Here is a 14,828-nt window from a genome sequence, read left to right as displayed (position 1 = left end):
ACGTGGTTAGGGCTCTTCCTGCATGTCGAAATGTAAGGCAGCCAGCCAAGTTTTGTGCAGACCATCTAAAATGAGTTTGAAGAAAAAGAAACTGAGCATAACATGTTATTAAGTGTCGCCGATTAACAGGAATAAACCTCCAGAGCAACTGTAGCGACTATTTTTTACACCATTTAAATTTGATAATGCAAGCATTTCCTGCAGTTGCTGAGCTGAGTAAAAGCTTTAAAAGAAATTGCTGTCTGGTTAAGGTGCTAGGGTCAAAGTGGCTGGGTTTAGTTTAACTTAGTCTAGTTTCATATCAATGGAGGTGAGAATTTACATACCACAAATGTACGTGTACTTGCCATTTATGTGGCAAGTACCTACTGATTGAAGTTAAGGTTTGTACGGACCTAAGATCTCTAAACTCACATTTAAAACCAACAATCACTGTCCATCTGCACTCATACCTCATCTAAGCCCCATGTGGAAACAGGGGTTAGACCAATAATTTTGGTTGGCAAGAGGACCAACTTAAGAGCTAGATAAAACGGATGCACTTTGAGCAAGATTAGAGGTTCAGGAAAAGCACAACATTACAAATGAACCCTTGTGAAAGTCAGTGAATCCCTACCAGTACCAGAACAACTGCAGCTGAACATCCATACCGATTCTTATGAATTTTCCTGGTAAGCGTTTATTTTTTACATTATTTTTTTCACATTGACAACAATGTGAGTTGTCAGCTGCAACGTCCGAGCAAAATGGGAGCACTGTAAAAGTTCAAACTGGCTGAATCAGACAAACGCACAGAGTGACCCAAACTGAACTGTGCCAGATAAATGTTTAAAGCTGAAAAAAATAATCCAGCACATAACCTCAGGTGTAATTTTGGTCAGATGAAACATTATATTATTCACCCGCATCTTCTGATTATACATCATTAGTAATTCCAGTGGATCCTGAAAGGTAATTTGACCATCTAGAATTATCCTGTCCTAGAATTGTATTAAAAAAAGATTTGCATTTGGAAAGATACATGTTATTTAAGCTTTTAAATTCATCCCCCAAGCTTGCGTCCACACAGACAAAGATTATTCTGACTATTTTCTTCTTATGGAACATGGAACTAGGCAGGGTTGTTCAATTTGTTCACCACTATTTGCCACTGGCCATTGAACCACTAATCAGATACTAAGTACCTTAAGCATCAAGGTTTCATGTATGCCGATGACCTTTTATTGACCATTCCATGTTAACTCTGCTGAGGACTTTGAGAAAACACAGGTTATCCACCAGTGCTGAGGCCACAGACTATCCACCCTCAAAGTTAAAGTACTTCTCAGATTTGTTTAAATGTTATTTTTTTCTCCCTTGATTCAAATTCCACTTTGGACTCCAGGAAATATCTCTTCTATGCCATGTACACTCCCCTGTGCCCCTCCTTCTGTGTAAAGCATCTTTGCATTGATGGAACATCTGCAACTTTTGAACAGCTAACTCATGTATACAATTTGCTAAGGACCCACTTCTTCAGGTACTTGCAAAACTGACACTATATTCAAAATCACTGCACTGGTTTCCTCACTTCTCTGCCTTCTACCTCGGCTGACACTATTTTAAACGTCAATTCTTTCCCCAAAGGTACCGTTTCAAAGCTATAAATCACCCTCTTTAAATGCCTATCTTCAGGCCGTGACAATCTATGCAGTACTTGGTGTGAGGATCTCAAAGAGAGATAGAGACTGCGGTTTGGAAGTCATTTTTTAAAGGCATATGCATGTCATCTGTCTGTACCCGTCACAGGTCCTTATAATGTAAAGTAGTTTACATAGTCTACTGGTCTAAAAGCAAATCAGCACACAGCTTTTGTGGCACTGATCTTATGGCATTTTATTGAAACTACAGCTTTTCTCACACAGGCAGTTGGGTACATTATTGTGATGGGCAGGAAATTCTGCCTGCTCTTATACCCACTGTACTAAGAACGTGCCATTCTTTGCGAAACTACAAAAACATGAATTATTAGGTCCCTTCGAATGGATGCTGCCCACATTGAATGAACAAACCCATTCTGAACTTCATGACTGCATCTTCCAATGTTTAACTCATTCCACAGTTTTTTTTTTTTAAAGCCTGTTAAATCATATATTGATTAATATGATATAATATGTAATTGTGTGGCGTTTAAAGAAAGGCTTTTTTTAGACTTAATACAAATCCAGGGAACCTGTTTTGTTCCAGGCTTTGTGCTTACCTAACCTCCTGTAGCAATCATACAGACCCCATAGTTGATCTTTGAATCTGCATTATAGCAGATGATGCAGGAGATACTTTTGTGCAAGCAGTTGTGAACAGTCTCTGCTCCACACAATAAGTTATTTTCTATCAAAGTAAGTGGAGGTTTCCAGTCTCACCCTTGCCCCAGGTATCTCACAGCAGGCCTCCTGAATGGCAAGCGAGGGGTCACAATACAGCATCACCTGCTGAATGTCCATCTGCAAAACAGAGAGAATGAAGATGTTGGGCTGGGCAGTATTTCACATGCAGTTCTCCTTAAGTCTTGTGTTTATTTTATAAGGCACATAAATGAGGCAGTAAACAAGGCTGAGAGCCAATTAATTTCTCATTTAAATGTAAAACACTGGGAAAGCACTTGTGTTATTATTTGTGTGTGTGTGTGTGTGTGTGTGTGTGCATGAGCATGCATGTATAAACACTTCCTCACATCGCTAAGAAAAGACCTTTACTGCGTCCTAACTAGTTAACTGATCGTCACACTAAGTGCCCAGATTACTGGATCTATTCAGTGTTAATAGTTCCAGCTCACCACGGACATATTCTCTGAGGCAGCCCACTTGCTTTTTTAATCACGGACTGAATGAGATTGCCTCAAAGCAAACAGCACCACAGGGGCATAATCTATGGTCTGAAACACACGCATATACACAAAAATATTTATTTTAATAAAATATTTATTTTCTTCATGTGTGGAACACATCCACACATGAAGAAAATAAACTCAATGCAAAGGCCTCCATAGGAGGGTGGTGTGTTAGAAATGTGTCACTCTATCTGTTCTGTTGGTTAAAAGCACTGATAGGGTGCTCACGAAAAAAAATCCTGGTATGTCATTAAATTCTATAAGCCACTGAATTCTATCACTGAACAAAGTACTAACATGCCATTGTTTATGGTCCTTGTCTCGGTCAGGGCGTCATAACACTTCTGAAACAGTTTGTTCTCCGTACAGAGAGTCACCACATGTTTAAATGGTACCATTTATATTGGATGCTTAATCTGAACCAAAGACTTTTCATATTTAATTGATTTTAACACGGAGGCCAAAGTATTATCCAACTTCCTCACTATGTACTTTTTCTAAAGCATGTAGTAGTTCCATTTCAGGCCTATCTTCTGTTCATTTCAATTGTCCATCCATCCATTAACTATTTGCTGCCTATCCAGTTAACCCTGTGGAGGGTCACCAGGTGTTGGAGCACCATCCAGGCTGGTGGTGGACAAGAGTTGGTGGATTGGTGACCAGTCGATCACAGGACCAACTCTGAGACAAAATCATGCTCACTTTCACAACAGCCATGAGTCATGAGAACCTATAGACAATGTGCTAGGAAGCATCAGGGGAAAACCTACGCAAACACAGTGAATGGCTCTATAATAATTTCTAATCAATAATAATGATATTTTTATAGATTTTCTTTTATAGATTCTGGTTACTAGCACTGGTACTGTCAACCCCTCGATTTTCCATCATTTGAACAAAATAGGTTTGCTCTGTATTGGACAGGTCTTGAACGGTTTCCTACCTTTGTGAAAGAACTGCCACTGTTATACTCGAGAGGGCATCAGTGATGCCAAAGGAACTAGAGGAACAGGTCAACCTCTTAGTCACATTGTTGACTTTTAAGATGTGTCTTGGTTTTTACAACCGTTAGCTTTCTTACTTGGGGTGGACCAGACAAAACATCTCAAGCAAATCTAGAGCCAATTTCAGCTTCCAAAACTGTACAACTCATTTCAAAAACACCAATTTCTTAAATGTTAACTACACTTTTGATCGTTTTTTGGTTTTATTGCGCGGTATACTACACAATTTTTTGCTTGAACAATTTCCTCCTCTTATTATTATTACTGTTAATGCCATACTTGCACTGGCCCTGCATCTGAAGCCCGAATGCCGAGTAGAGTGTGCCCGTCAGTGGACAGAACCCCTCGCGGCTCCAGGGGCTTGGTCTCGATGGTGCTGCAGTCCACGTGGAGGGAAGCGGCTCCTCGTTGAACGCTGAGGGCCATCTTGTGCCAGCGCAGGTCCATCAGGGCCTCCACGCCCTCCCCGGTGAAAACACAGCTCACCAGCTCAGCTTCAGGATCTACCCCTTTGGCTCGAAGGGACAGGGTGCCTTCGGGGCCGTTGAGGTCTACAGAGAGCTGGGTTTCGGTGTAGGTGTAAAAGCAGAGGGGGCAGAGAGAAGTGGAGGATGTGAAGATGATTTTCAAAAGGTAAATGGATTAAAAAATGGTGACATCCAGAGTAATATATACATGCAACAACAACTAAAAAACCTGTAGAACATAGAAGCAAAGACGAGGCAAAGAGGAAGACATATTAATTACACACACGAGCTGTACAGCCAATCAATCACTCCTAATGAGGCGACTTGGCCTCCATCCATCATACACATTGAGTATTTAAATCTGGCCTCAGACTCTTAGTGATTATTGGGACTCTGAGGGACTCCAGTGCTTCATCACGGAACACACGTGAATAACAATGAAGGTGAATGAAAGAGGAGAAGAGCAGATGATCGAGAGAGGAGCGACAAAAAGACAGGGGGAGAGAGGGAGAGAAAGAAAGAGAAGGGTATCTGATGAAAAATAACAGGACAAAGGGTGCATGGAATGAAAGGGGGTAGAGAATTGAAAAGATGTCATGAGAGAAAAGAAATCGAAAGGGAAAGTGGATGGCTATGCAAAAAAAAAAGAGACGACAGACGGAGAGAATGGAGAGACAAAAAGCAGGAGGAATAAAAGGTGAAAGATCAAGGGAGGGAACAAACTTGTTCATGACAGGAGGGAAGATAGGTCGGGTGAATGCGTAAAAAGCCGGTGATGGGGAAACAAAGAGTGAGCTGCACCTGTGGGTATCCCTGCTGATCAGATATCTGGAAGAGGTAGATGGTGTCCCTCAGGGCAGCCTTCTTTAATGCCAGGGTGAAGATCAGGGTGAACTCGTCTGGTAGGCCGTGGGGGAACACCTGACTGCAACACAGAAGTTCAGAGGGGTCAGAGAGTTATTCACATGTGCTGTGAAGCTATGTCAATGTTAACTTCTTCAGGTTTATCCAGAAAGTTTGTGGGCGGTGCTAGCCTCTCAGCCTTTGTGCTATGCCCCTCGTAGTGCAAGCGCCTTTGGCTGGTGCATGGGCTGAATTAGTCTAACCAGCCACATCTGGGAAGGTGTGGATAAAAGACATGGCTGAAGAGGAGTGGAGAGAACTCACCCCCTTCGGATGCAGAAGCCCACCAGGCCTTATTCTTTGTCATCTGTTTGAGCTATTAATGTAATTAATAGAGTAAACATTTATTTTTGTAACTCTGATGTTCCTGTCTCTACTTTATGCATCATGAGTTAAATGGAGGGTCATCCGGGATATCGGCATCAAAGAACTCACGACAATAAATGACTGTGATGTCCCCTTGTGTCACCTTTGTCAGGGCAGAAAAGTTCAACACAACGACGCATTGTGCGCATGCATGAAATGAAATAACTTTTGGGATCCGGAAGCTCAGAAGAGCTACAATTAATTGGGAGGCAAGGAAGCTAGGACACGCTTCAGATTGTCGTACAGGGCTGGCCATTTTATTCAGTCTATAATTATGTCGGAGAGATCACTTGACTTGTTGTGCCGTTGTTTCAAATCCAGCAACAGATGTCCGACTAGTGCCGGCAATGCAGGACACGACGGAAAACCAAGGGCCACAGATACTCAAAGATGGCCCAACGCCGAAAGACCTAGGTCCAAAGATGCTCACAACACCCCAACACCGAAATACCTATCGCACCAGATGCTCACCGATGGCCCGACACTGGAAAACCATCGACTTGGTTTGTCCTGGCCCAAAAAGTAAGAATGCCTCAGCCTTGCTCCTTCAGTCTTACCCAATCTTTTACAAACCTGACTCTTGTGAAATGACACTCTTGATCACTAGAGTGGTTTTTGGTTTAACAAAATAAAGCATTTGACGATGCCAGTTTAGACACTAAGGTGTGGTTAGCCAAATGTATCTTTTTCATATTTCAACCGCTGAACACTGGGGAAATGGCAGATTAATGTATTGTGAATGTAGGTTAGCTACAGCCACACACAGCATATATTCTGACTGCAGATACAGGACCATAAATAGCATGCCTTGTCTGTCAAGACTTGCACTGTAAGTGTATGTGCACAAGTGCATCTGTGGTGCAAGAATGTATAGTCTCACCATTCATATGTATTGTGTGTTGTGTGAAAAGCATGATCTATCTACAATATAATAAAGGCAGTCAAACTGCAGAGACAACCGTTATCGGTTTATATCTCTTTCCTGTATGTCCTTGGGATTACAGGGACACATTAATCCTAAGTGTGTGGTTTCTACGCTTCTGTGTGAACTTTTTTTAATATTCCATACAGGTTTTGTTTTCCTGTTTTTTTCCATTTTGCTATTTTTTTTTCCCACCTGCACATTTTGTGTCTGCAGCCAGAAAGTACAACGCAAAGCCCATGTGTGTAACCCCGTGGCATTCATTTGCATGGCAGATACAGTCCAGCAAGCCTCATCCCTCAGTTTTGGTCAAGGGCATCTAAGCACACAAATACAGTAGGCACACAAAATATTCAGTGCATGGGAGTGTGCAGATGTATTGAGAGATGAAGGGTTCACAAACAAGCCCAGTGAAAAGCATGCTCACTGAGATGGTAAACACTTTGAAATTTTCGCTCTTGCTTTATTTCTCCCTCTCTCTTTGCGCGCACACACACACACGCGCACAATTGTTGATGCTGGCAGCTGGTTTCCCTTTCCTAGAAGTGGGGTGACAGTGATTTATGACTGAGGGAAGATCCAAGGGAAAACAGCCAACTACAGGACGTCAAAACAAAGAGAGGATGAGTGGGAGAAAAGGTGGGTAAGAGAAAATGTGGGGGGAGAGAAAGAAAAAGAAAGATAAAGACGGAGAGGGAGAGAAAATGGGATGAGAAATCCTGGGTATAATATGAAAATGCATGAGAATTTGACATGAACTAATAGTCCTTTATGAATTATTTAGGCAGAGATACTGTAAGAGCAATTCTGGCGATCACATACTGTATCGTGTGAAGATGGAAAGAGAAAGCGTGTGTGCCAGAAAGAGAGATGGAGAGAGGAATGGAGAGAAGCGAGAGAAAAACCAATGCTGAGGACAGAGTTGTTTTGGTGTCGATTAGTGACACGAGCTGCAGGGCACAAAACCACTCACACAAACTATTGACTTTTAAGTTCGAAGTACTGCACCTTGGCCTGTTACATTCAGAATCCCTGGAAAAAACAAAAAAAACAAAAAAACACTGACACAAACAGGGAGATAAATCAGCCAGTATGGACCTATTTCAATTCTTGGAGAAAGTTACTTTTTCTTCTTTTGTTTAGAGAAAAAAAAGAGAGGGAGAGAGAGGCAGAGGAGAGTCCGTGCAAGACAGCGAGACACGGGGGAAGTAGAGGAGAGGAAATCTGAAGTTGAAAAAAAAGCAGATCTCTGGTTTAAGATGGGAAAATCACCTGGAGAGGTGGCTAGGCATTCTTGCACCGGGTTCTAACCGTGCTGGAATCAATTGCAGTACAATCCCTGAATGTATAACACACAACTAACTGAAAGGAATTTTAAACAGCTAGAACCTGGCACATAAAAGAAAGAAGGTAGTTCAAAGCAGGTAAATGTTGTTACCCACTGTAACTTTTTTTCCCTATGGCTAGCTCGTCTTTGTTTGTATTTTAATCAATACATGAAGAACTTCAGGAAGAAAATGAACTTTGCAGATAGCAACACTGTGCCTTGTAACTATGGTAAAAAAATTAAATAAATAAAAATAAATAACACTTTGGGGTTTTGGACTGCTTATGCTATTCTATTCTACCCTGTGAGGCTGCAGTCAGGTACAGCATGAGTAAAAAAATGTTTACAAAGACAATGCTAATGTGCTGATGTGTACCAGGTATAATGCTTACCATCCAGTCTATTTTTTAGCGCGTTAGTATCCTAACATTTGCAAATAAAGCTTTGCTCTGCAGAAGTTTTAAAAATTCTATATGATTTTGAAATCACGTTCCGTCACAACCCCCGATCTAAAACTTGCACACACAAGAAGGCATGGAAATAATGGCGCGAGAGAAAACTACAGGATCGATAGCTTCTTCTTTCTTTTTTTTTCAACGTGCAATTAACGCATGCGCTTTTGTTTTTATGGCCTTGGCCTGCCTGTGCTTTGGGAAATCAGGAAGTGATCAAAGCAGCAGCGGTGCTATGGAAAGCAAGATCAGGGAGCAGTGAATGCACCATCTCACAAGATCTCACAAGGGAAGCGGATGCACAGAGCTGAGACTGTGGTGCAGCAGTCTGCTGTATATCTACTGTCCAGTCAGGCAGGTGACAGTAATGCAACTCTAAGATGGTCTGCCAACAGCCAATCAAACCCAAAAGAAGAAGAAGAAGAAGAAGAAGGAGGAAGAAGAATCAAGGCAGAAGAATAGATGTATGTGAGACCCAGTGGATATCGTCAGGTAATGGCACTCAGCAGATACTTTAAATATCTGTTTCAGGTATGTCGAATGTTTGCTGTAGCTTGACAACACAGTGTGTTAAAAGTAAGATCTGTAAACCCTCACATTACCAGATAATCTGGGCTGAACCCTGCTACCGAGTGACTCCTCTGCTGATTGTCTGGAGGGGTGAACCAGGGGATAAATATTCCCAAAACTCCTGTAGTCTGAGCCCAGCTTTAGCTAATCACAGAATACAGCTGAGGCTGATGGGAATGTCATTAGTTTTGCAATTATTTATCCGTAAACCTCTGTGATTACAATTCAACCCCCGGGGAGAAGGAATAACTCTAATTTCACAGCCGTCCATTGAACATTTGAGACATTTCACTCAAAACCGCCAACGTCAGTCTAGTGCTTGTGCTAGCTGAAATGCCGGGGGAATCCTAAAGTCCTCTGGGGACCATGAACGCCTGTGGAAAATTTCATCAAATGATCCATCAGCACAGTCGTTAGCTGTTAGATGTTTCACTGAGAGTTAAATATGTTAAATAAGCGATTTGATTTATCCAGTGAGGACATGAATGTCTGTGGAAAAGCCATGGCAATGCATCCAAACGTTTTCTTCTGACTTGGCCAAAGTGGTGGAATGAACAACCACAAGAAACTGACTGAGCGTCATCCCTAAATGCATGGCAATAGAAAGCTCTCATCTGCAAGGTTGAATAAGAAAAGAGGAAAAGACAAAGATTAGCGTAAATCATAAAACAATAGTCTGAACATGTTTGCTGTACCACAAATTCAGCATTAGCGAGACAAGCAATTATCCCCAAACCACATATGTAAGTTGAAATATTGCTTTCAAAAGAAAATATTTCTCTCCTCACTGACTCATATCCCAGATCTCCTTTGTGTATTTACTGTCTGACAATAAAAACCACTATTTCTGTCTCTGTTTATTTTATTTCAGTCCTGCATCTCAGCCCCTTTATGATCCTTCAGCGCTGACAGGAACATTTTACTGGCATCGCAGCCCTAACCTTTGCAGTATTATCTTTGGTCGCCTTTAAGTTTGTTGATCTTTCAGAAGGATCATTTCTACAGATGGGCTTAATGACTTTTTCGTTTTTTAAAAACAGTAGCGCCAACGTACAAACAAACTGCAAATTGTACCCCTTTTGCTATGTGATAGCATTCGTCAAATTAAACGCATTTGAGGTCTGTCACAAATAGCTCTCCATTTGGCCGCGCGCCATTATATCAGAGAATTGCTTCTGCACACTGTAGCCGCATGAAAGAAACGGGCCCGGAGCAATCAAATCCCATTTTGCCAAAATTAAAATGCATGTGACCAGCTGAGACAGGCGCGCGTTTCACTGTCGGCGAGAGGCGAGTGGCTTCATCTGGCTGTCACTCATTTGTGTTAGCCTGGATTAGCTGAATGGATTAGCCTCTGATACAAAGCAAAACGCCGCTTTCCAATTACTGTACATGCGCCTCGCACTTCCGCGCGACCTCACCGGCTGCGAATTATAAAGCTGCTTGAGTGACAGGCAGCTGTTTATTACAGAGTTTCATAGATACAGCAGAAAGTAATACTCTAGGACTGGGGATGGCGTAAAATCTAATGTAAATGCCGCTGCTACACAGTGCAAACACACACAGGCTTGCGATTGCATAGGCGTATGCATAAAGGCTGAGGAAACACATGCACATGCTCAAACCGCTACTGAGACAAAAAAAACATAGAACATGCCTGAGGGTTTGTTCCGATTCACTTATTGCCTGGATTTGAACCTTTAACCCCCTTGCTTCCTCACCAGTACATCCCTTAATCTGCCCTCCGCCTCCACTCTTCTTCTCCAAACGCCTGAAAGTTTAAAAATAAATGATGAAATCTAAAAATCTGAAGGACTAAACGCAAATAAACAAAAAAAAAAAAAGAGGTGAATTATTACTAACATATGTCAACAGACGCCGCTCTCTGATTTTATCTGCTTCTCAGGCGAGGCACGGGGGGTGGGGGGGCAAAAAGTGAAAAGGCAAATGCACAAAAGGCAAACATGTCCTCAGATTTTGTTTAGTCATTCCGAGAAACACGGATGGAAGGCGGCGGGTTCTATGTATAGAGTCGAGCGGAATGAAAGGCAGCCAACAGGCGAGGCTGATGTGCTAACATTGATTATTCTCTGTCTCAGTTAAAGAGAAGTCACCCAGGTAGCGCTCTCCGCTGATAACGCTGACAGCAAAGCTCACGGTGGCGTCACAATTTCAATAAACGCCGCGCCCTGACAAAATCCCAGACCAGCAGCAGAGAAAGGCTCGAGAACGGCGTTCCCGCTCTTTCGCTGTGTGGTTAGAGGCAAAAACAAAACCCTCTTGGATTTTCCTGTTTGACTCCAAAGATGCTGGTTTCCTGAGAAGTGACAGTTCTTTTCTGCGTACTTTTTCTCCATGTTTTCTTGGAGAACAACTGCTTTTTAAAACTGTGACAAACAATATATGTGACGCTTTCAGAACAAAATGTCTCAGCCCAAAAAGAGTGTTTTGTAGACAGATTTATCGGGCCTTCAAGCGAGCGGAGCTGGACAGAATGATAAAATACTGACCCAATTGGCGAGTTCTGCAAACTGCTTTATCGCCGGGCAGAGAGGAGCTCGGCAGTCTGGAAACTAGCTATAATTCACAAGACGTGGGGGGAAAAAAAGAACAAATACGAGGAAGGAAAAACAGCCAGCGCATAATAAGAAATTGTCACACAATTCGAAAACCCGGCCTACACCCCGCTGCCGTGTAACAACAACACGAAAAACCCAGGCAGGCATAATTACACCATGTCAAGCGGCAGAGCCATGTAGTGTGAGGAAAGTTGCTGGATTTTATGGCTGCATGTCTATTCACCAGAAACAAGTTCAGAACAAGCTCTCAAATGCAGCGATTAAATTGAAACCCTTTTTTTTTTTTTTTTTAACCTTTTAAATCTTTCTGCTGGCATCTGCATCGTGCCTTCTAATTAACACATCACTTCAATGCTTTCTGCTAGGGAATATAAGTTCAGCCCCTTCATTATGAGACCTAGTTATAATAAGTGTATGCGGTTACAACCGGAAAACCAAAAGGCTGTTGCAGTTCAGTTTTACAAGCCAGTGTCAGCGCACAGGGAAATGAAGTGGTATTTCTGCAAATGCAATCAACGATTGACCCACAGTGTATGGTTTGCCAAGATTTTTTTTCTTTTACACAACAGCCACTGGACAGCGCTGACACACTGACTGAGGGTTCAGAGGCTGAGTAGCCGTAGGGCGTTCAGTCTCTCCGCTTCTTCTTTTTGTTCAGGCATAGCATGAAAAAGAAAAGACCTGTCAACATGAGCCTACAGAAAAGTTGAAAATCCTGCAGAAGATTCCCGTCTTTCTGTGATACGTTCCCCCACCATCTAACGCTGTGCATTTGTCTGTAGGTGGTGGAGGGAAGAGCAAGCCGCAGAAAAGGAGATGATGGCAAACTTACTCGCTGGGACGTAGGAAAGTCGCCTTGCCCAAGCGGAGGATGACGGGTCCCCGGGGGTTGCGGATCTTCTTGACATCTGAACTCTTGAGCAGGGAGAATCGCCTCACCACATTAAAACCTGCCAACAACAGGCACTCATCAGCTACCCACGTAAATGAGTAAAACCGAGATGTGTGTTTTCGAGCACGTCTTTTTACCAGTGATATTGTGCCTGGTCGTCTGAGGGAACTTCCAGTCATCCACTTGCAAGGATGGGCATTGCACATCTGTGGAAACGAAAAAGATGGCACAGAGGGTTAAGGTTAAAAAATGAGAATGCAAACAGCAAATGTACTTTAAGATCGCGACATGTAAAGAAGCCATTGGAGAAGTGAAATGTAACATCTGACACTTGAAATGGGCGGAATTTGTGCAAGAGAGGACCAGCAACCTCAAACATATATACATTAGAAAGTAACAGAAATATTGATCGGGGCGAAAGGGAGTTGGTGGGGATGATGGAAGGTCCAAAAAAGAGTGTAAAACACGGAGAGCGAGATGAAATGAGGGCAAAGCAGCGCGGAGCGGAACACAACCCAGTCTGACAGGTTGTCTAGCACCAAGCATGTCTGTCACGGTAGCCTCCGTTTGATGGATATGTTCTCACCCTGTCAGGGGAGGTTGCAGAGAAAAGTGTTGCCTGTCAGAGAGGCTTGCCTGCCTACAGGGGAGGGGATGTGAGATGTGTAGAAAAACTGCGCCGGTACCAGTAGACCCTGTGAATCACGATGATACACAGTTAATTGATCTCTTTGGGGCCAAGGACCACGGCCCTGAGCAAGATGTTCCACTGGGTGCAGTTTTTCAGAACCCTAAGTATGACTGCAGAGACTCTGGAAGCAGGTGGTGCACTGTGTTAACCGAAAATAAAAACTCAATCACCTTCTCTCTCAGCTGTCAGAAATATTTTAAATCATTCATGTGTGCTTTGTGCCAAAGCTGAAGGTTATATATTTTAATTTAATCTCACTCAGTGCTGCCCTGTGCGTGAGGAGGGCCGGTCACACTTGCATCGCCTTTTATAAATAAACGGTTGACTTTTTCAACACATCTGAAGGAGCATACATTTGATCCTCTTTGAAACAGAGCATACAGAAAGATATGATATACCTGCACTCAATTAAAACAACAAAGGAAGTTGTCTTTTTCAATCCTCTTTTTTCTTTTCGAGCCATTCCTTGGTGATTTTGCTTACGATCTTTATCTTACAGAGAGGGCCACATCCGGTTCAGTTTTAAATATCTGTCAGGCTGCCTTGGATTATCTATAAGCACTCTTTGATACTGTGCAGAATTAAAGCCCGGAATCTACCTAGTCCCTGAAGCAGTGAAGAGCCAGAAGGCATAACATCTTCACCGCCACGCTTAACAATCGATCTGAGATTCTTTGGTCTGGGCCAAACAACTCTGTCTTTGACTCATCTGTCAAGAGCGCATTATTCCAAAAGACCAGGTCTTTGCCTACAATGCAAACATTAGTTATGCTCTAATGTTCGTTTTTGGAAAGCAAATCCTTTTACCTGCCATGCCTCTCACGCAGGTCAAATTCATGCAATCTCTTCCTGATTTCACCGCCAGCAGATTTACAGAACATGAGAGTTTCGGGATTCTTGGAGACTTTTTGCATCAAATTATCTCCTCCTGGGTTGGATTTTGCTGACATCTTTGGAGATTGGAGGTCATTTGACGTCTCTACCCGAAATTACTGAATCCTTGAAGAGGTGGAATGCTTGATTTGAATGCTTTTCCAGACCATCATGAGAGATGTTGGTCACGATGGCAGTTCACTCTTCAACATCTAAGAGTACACCATCCATGTCAGAGGTTTAAATAAGTCAGGTTTTGCCTCCCTGAGCAGGGGCCTCATCATTGGCATCTAATCTGGGACATCCAGTTCTAATTTTATTAATTGGATAAATGTAATGATGCTCATAAATTCCCTCCGGTGACTTGTTTTGTTGATTTATTGATTTGTTAAATTATGAAAATGATTGCCAAATGTTATACGTATGTCGAAGTGTATGACCTTTATCTGTAGACAATGTGCGTTCAAATACTGTGTTGAAAAGACAATTTCCAAGGAGTGTACCTATGTCTTCATAACTGTATACTAATGGTTGAAATAAAGACTAGTTTCTGAAATTACTGCATTTTATTTTATTTATTTATTTTTTGAGCTGCAAATCTTCCACAGTAATCATTGCAAATTGCTGTACATTTATATGGTTTGAGAACGCATATCTTGATAGGTTTAGCAACATTAACTAAGAAGGATGGGGCTCAGCTAATGGTCAATTATGCGCACAAGAACATAAAACTTATGATTAGGCACAACGTCCAAGTAGGGTTTGACTGAAGAACGTTATTGATTGTCGCTATTAACGTGACGAAGACCGAAGCAGCCAGAACAGAATGCCTCGCAGTGGCAACATACTGCCCGTTTCCAACAATGATAACACTTTACCTCATCTGGGGGTCGCACCAAAAGCGACTTCCATAGTT

The 14,828-nt window shown here is 42.3% G+C and overlaps 1 protein-coding gene across 3 annotated transcripts in view; it reads right to left on the bottom strand.

Annotated features, from left to right (window-relative positions):
• col16a1 (collagen, type XVI, alpha 1) overlaps positions 1–14,828 on the bottom strand; it is a 68,340-nt gene that overhangs the window by 38,826 nt on the left and 14,686 nt on the right. For all 3 annotated transcript variants that reach the window (XM_084563379.1, XM_084563381.1, XM_084563380.1), the window contains exons 3-7: positions 12,486–12,554; positions 12,289–12,406; positions 5,139–5,262; positions 4,150–4,431; positions 2,400–2,480 (exon numbers count right to left, since the gene is read on the bottom strand). In XM_084563379.1, the coding sequence (XP_084419505.1) occupies positions 2,400–2,480; positions 4,150–4,431; positions 5,139–5,262; positions 12,289–12,406; positions 12,486–12,554 (674 nt within the window). The remainder of the gene's footprint in view (positions 1–2,399; positions 2,481–4,149; positions 4,432–5,138; positions 5,263–12,288; positions 12,407–12,485; positions 12,555–14,828) is intronic.

Source organism: Chelon labrosus (assembly GCF_963514085.1).
Source record: "Chelon labrosus genome assembly, chromosome: 16".
NCBI classification, from domain to species: Eukaryota; Metazoa; Chordata; class Actinopteri; order Mugiliformes; family Mugilidae; genus Chelon; species Chelon labrosus.
The sequence above is the reverse complement of the archived record's forward strand: the minus strand, read 5'-3'. Positions and strand labels throughout refer to the sequence as shown.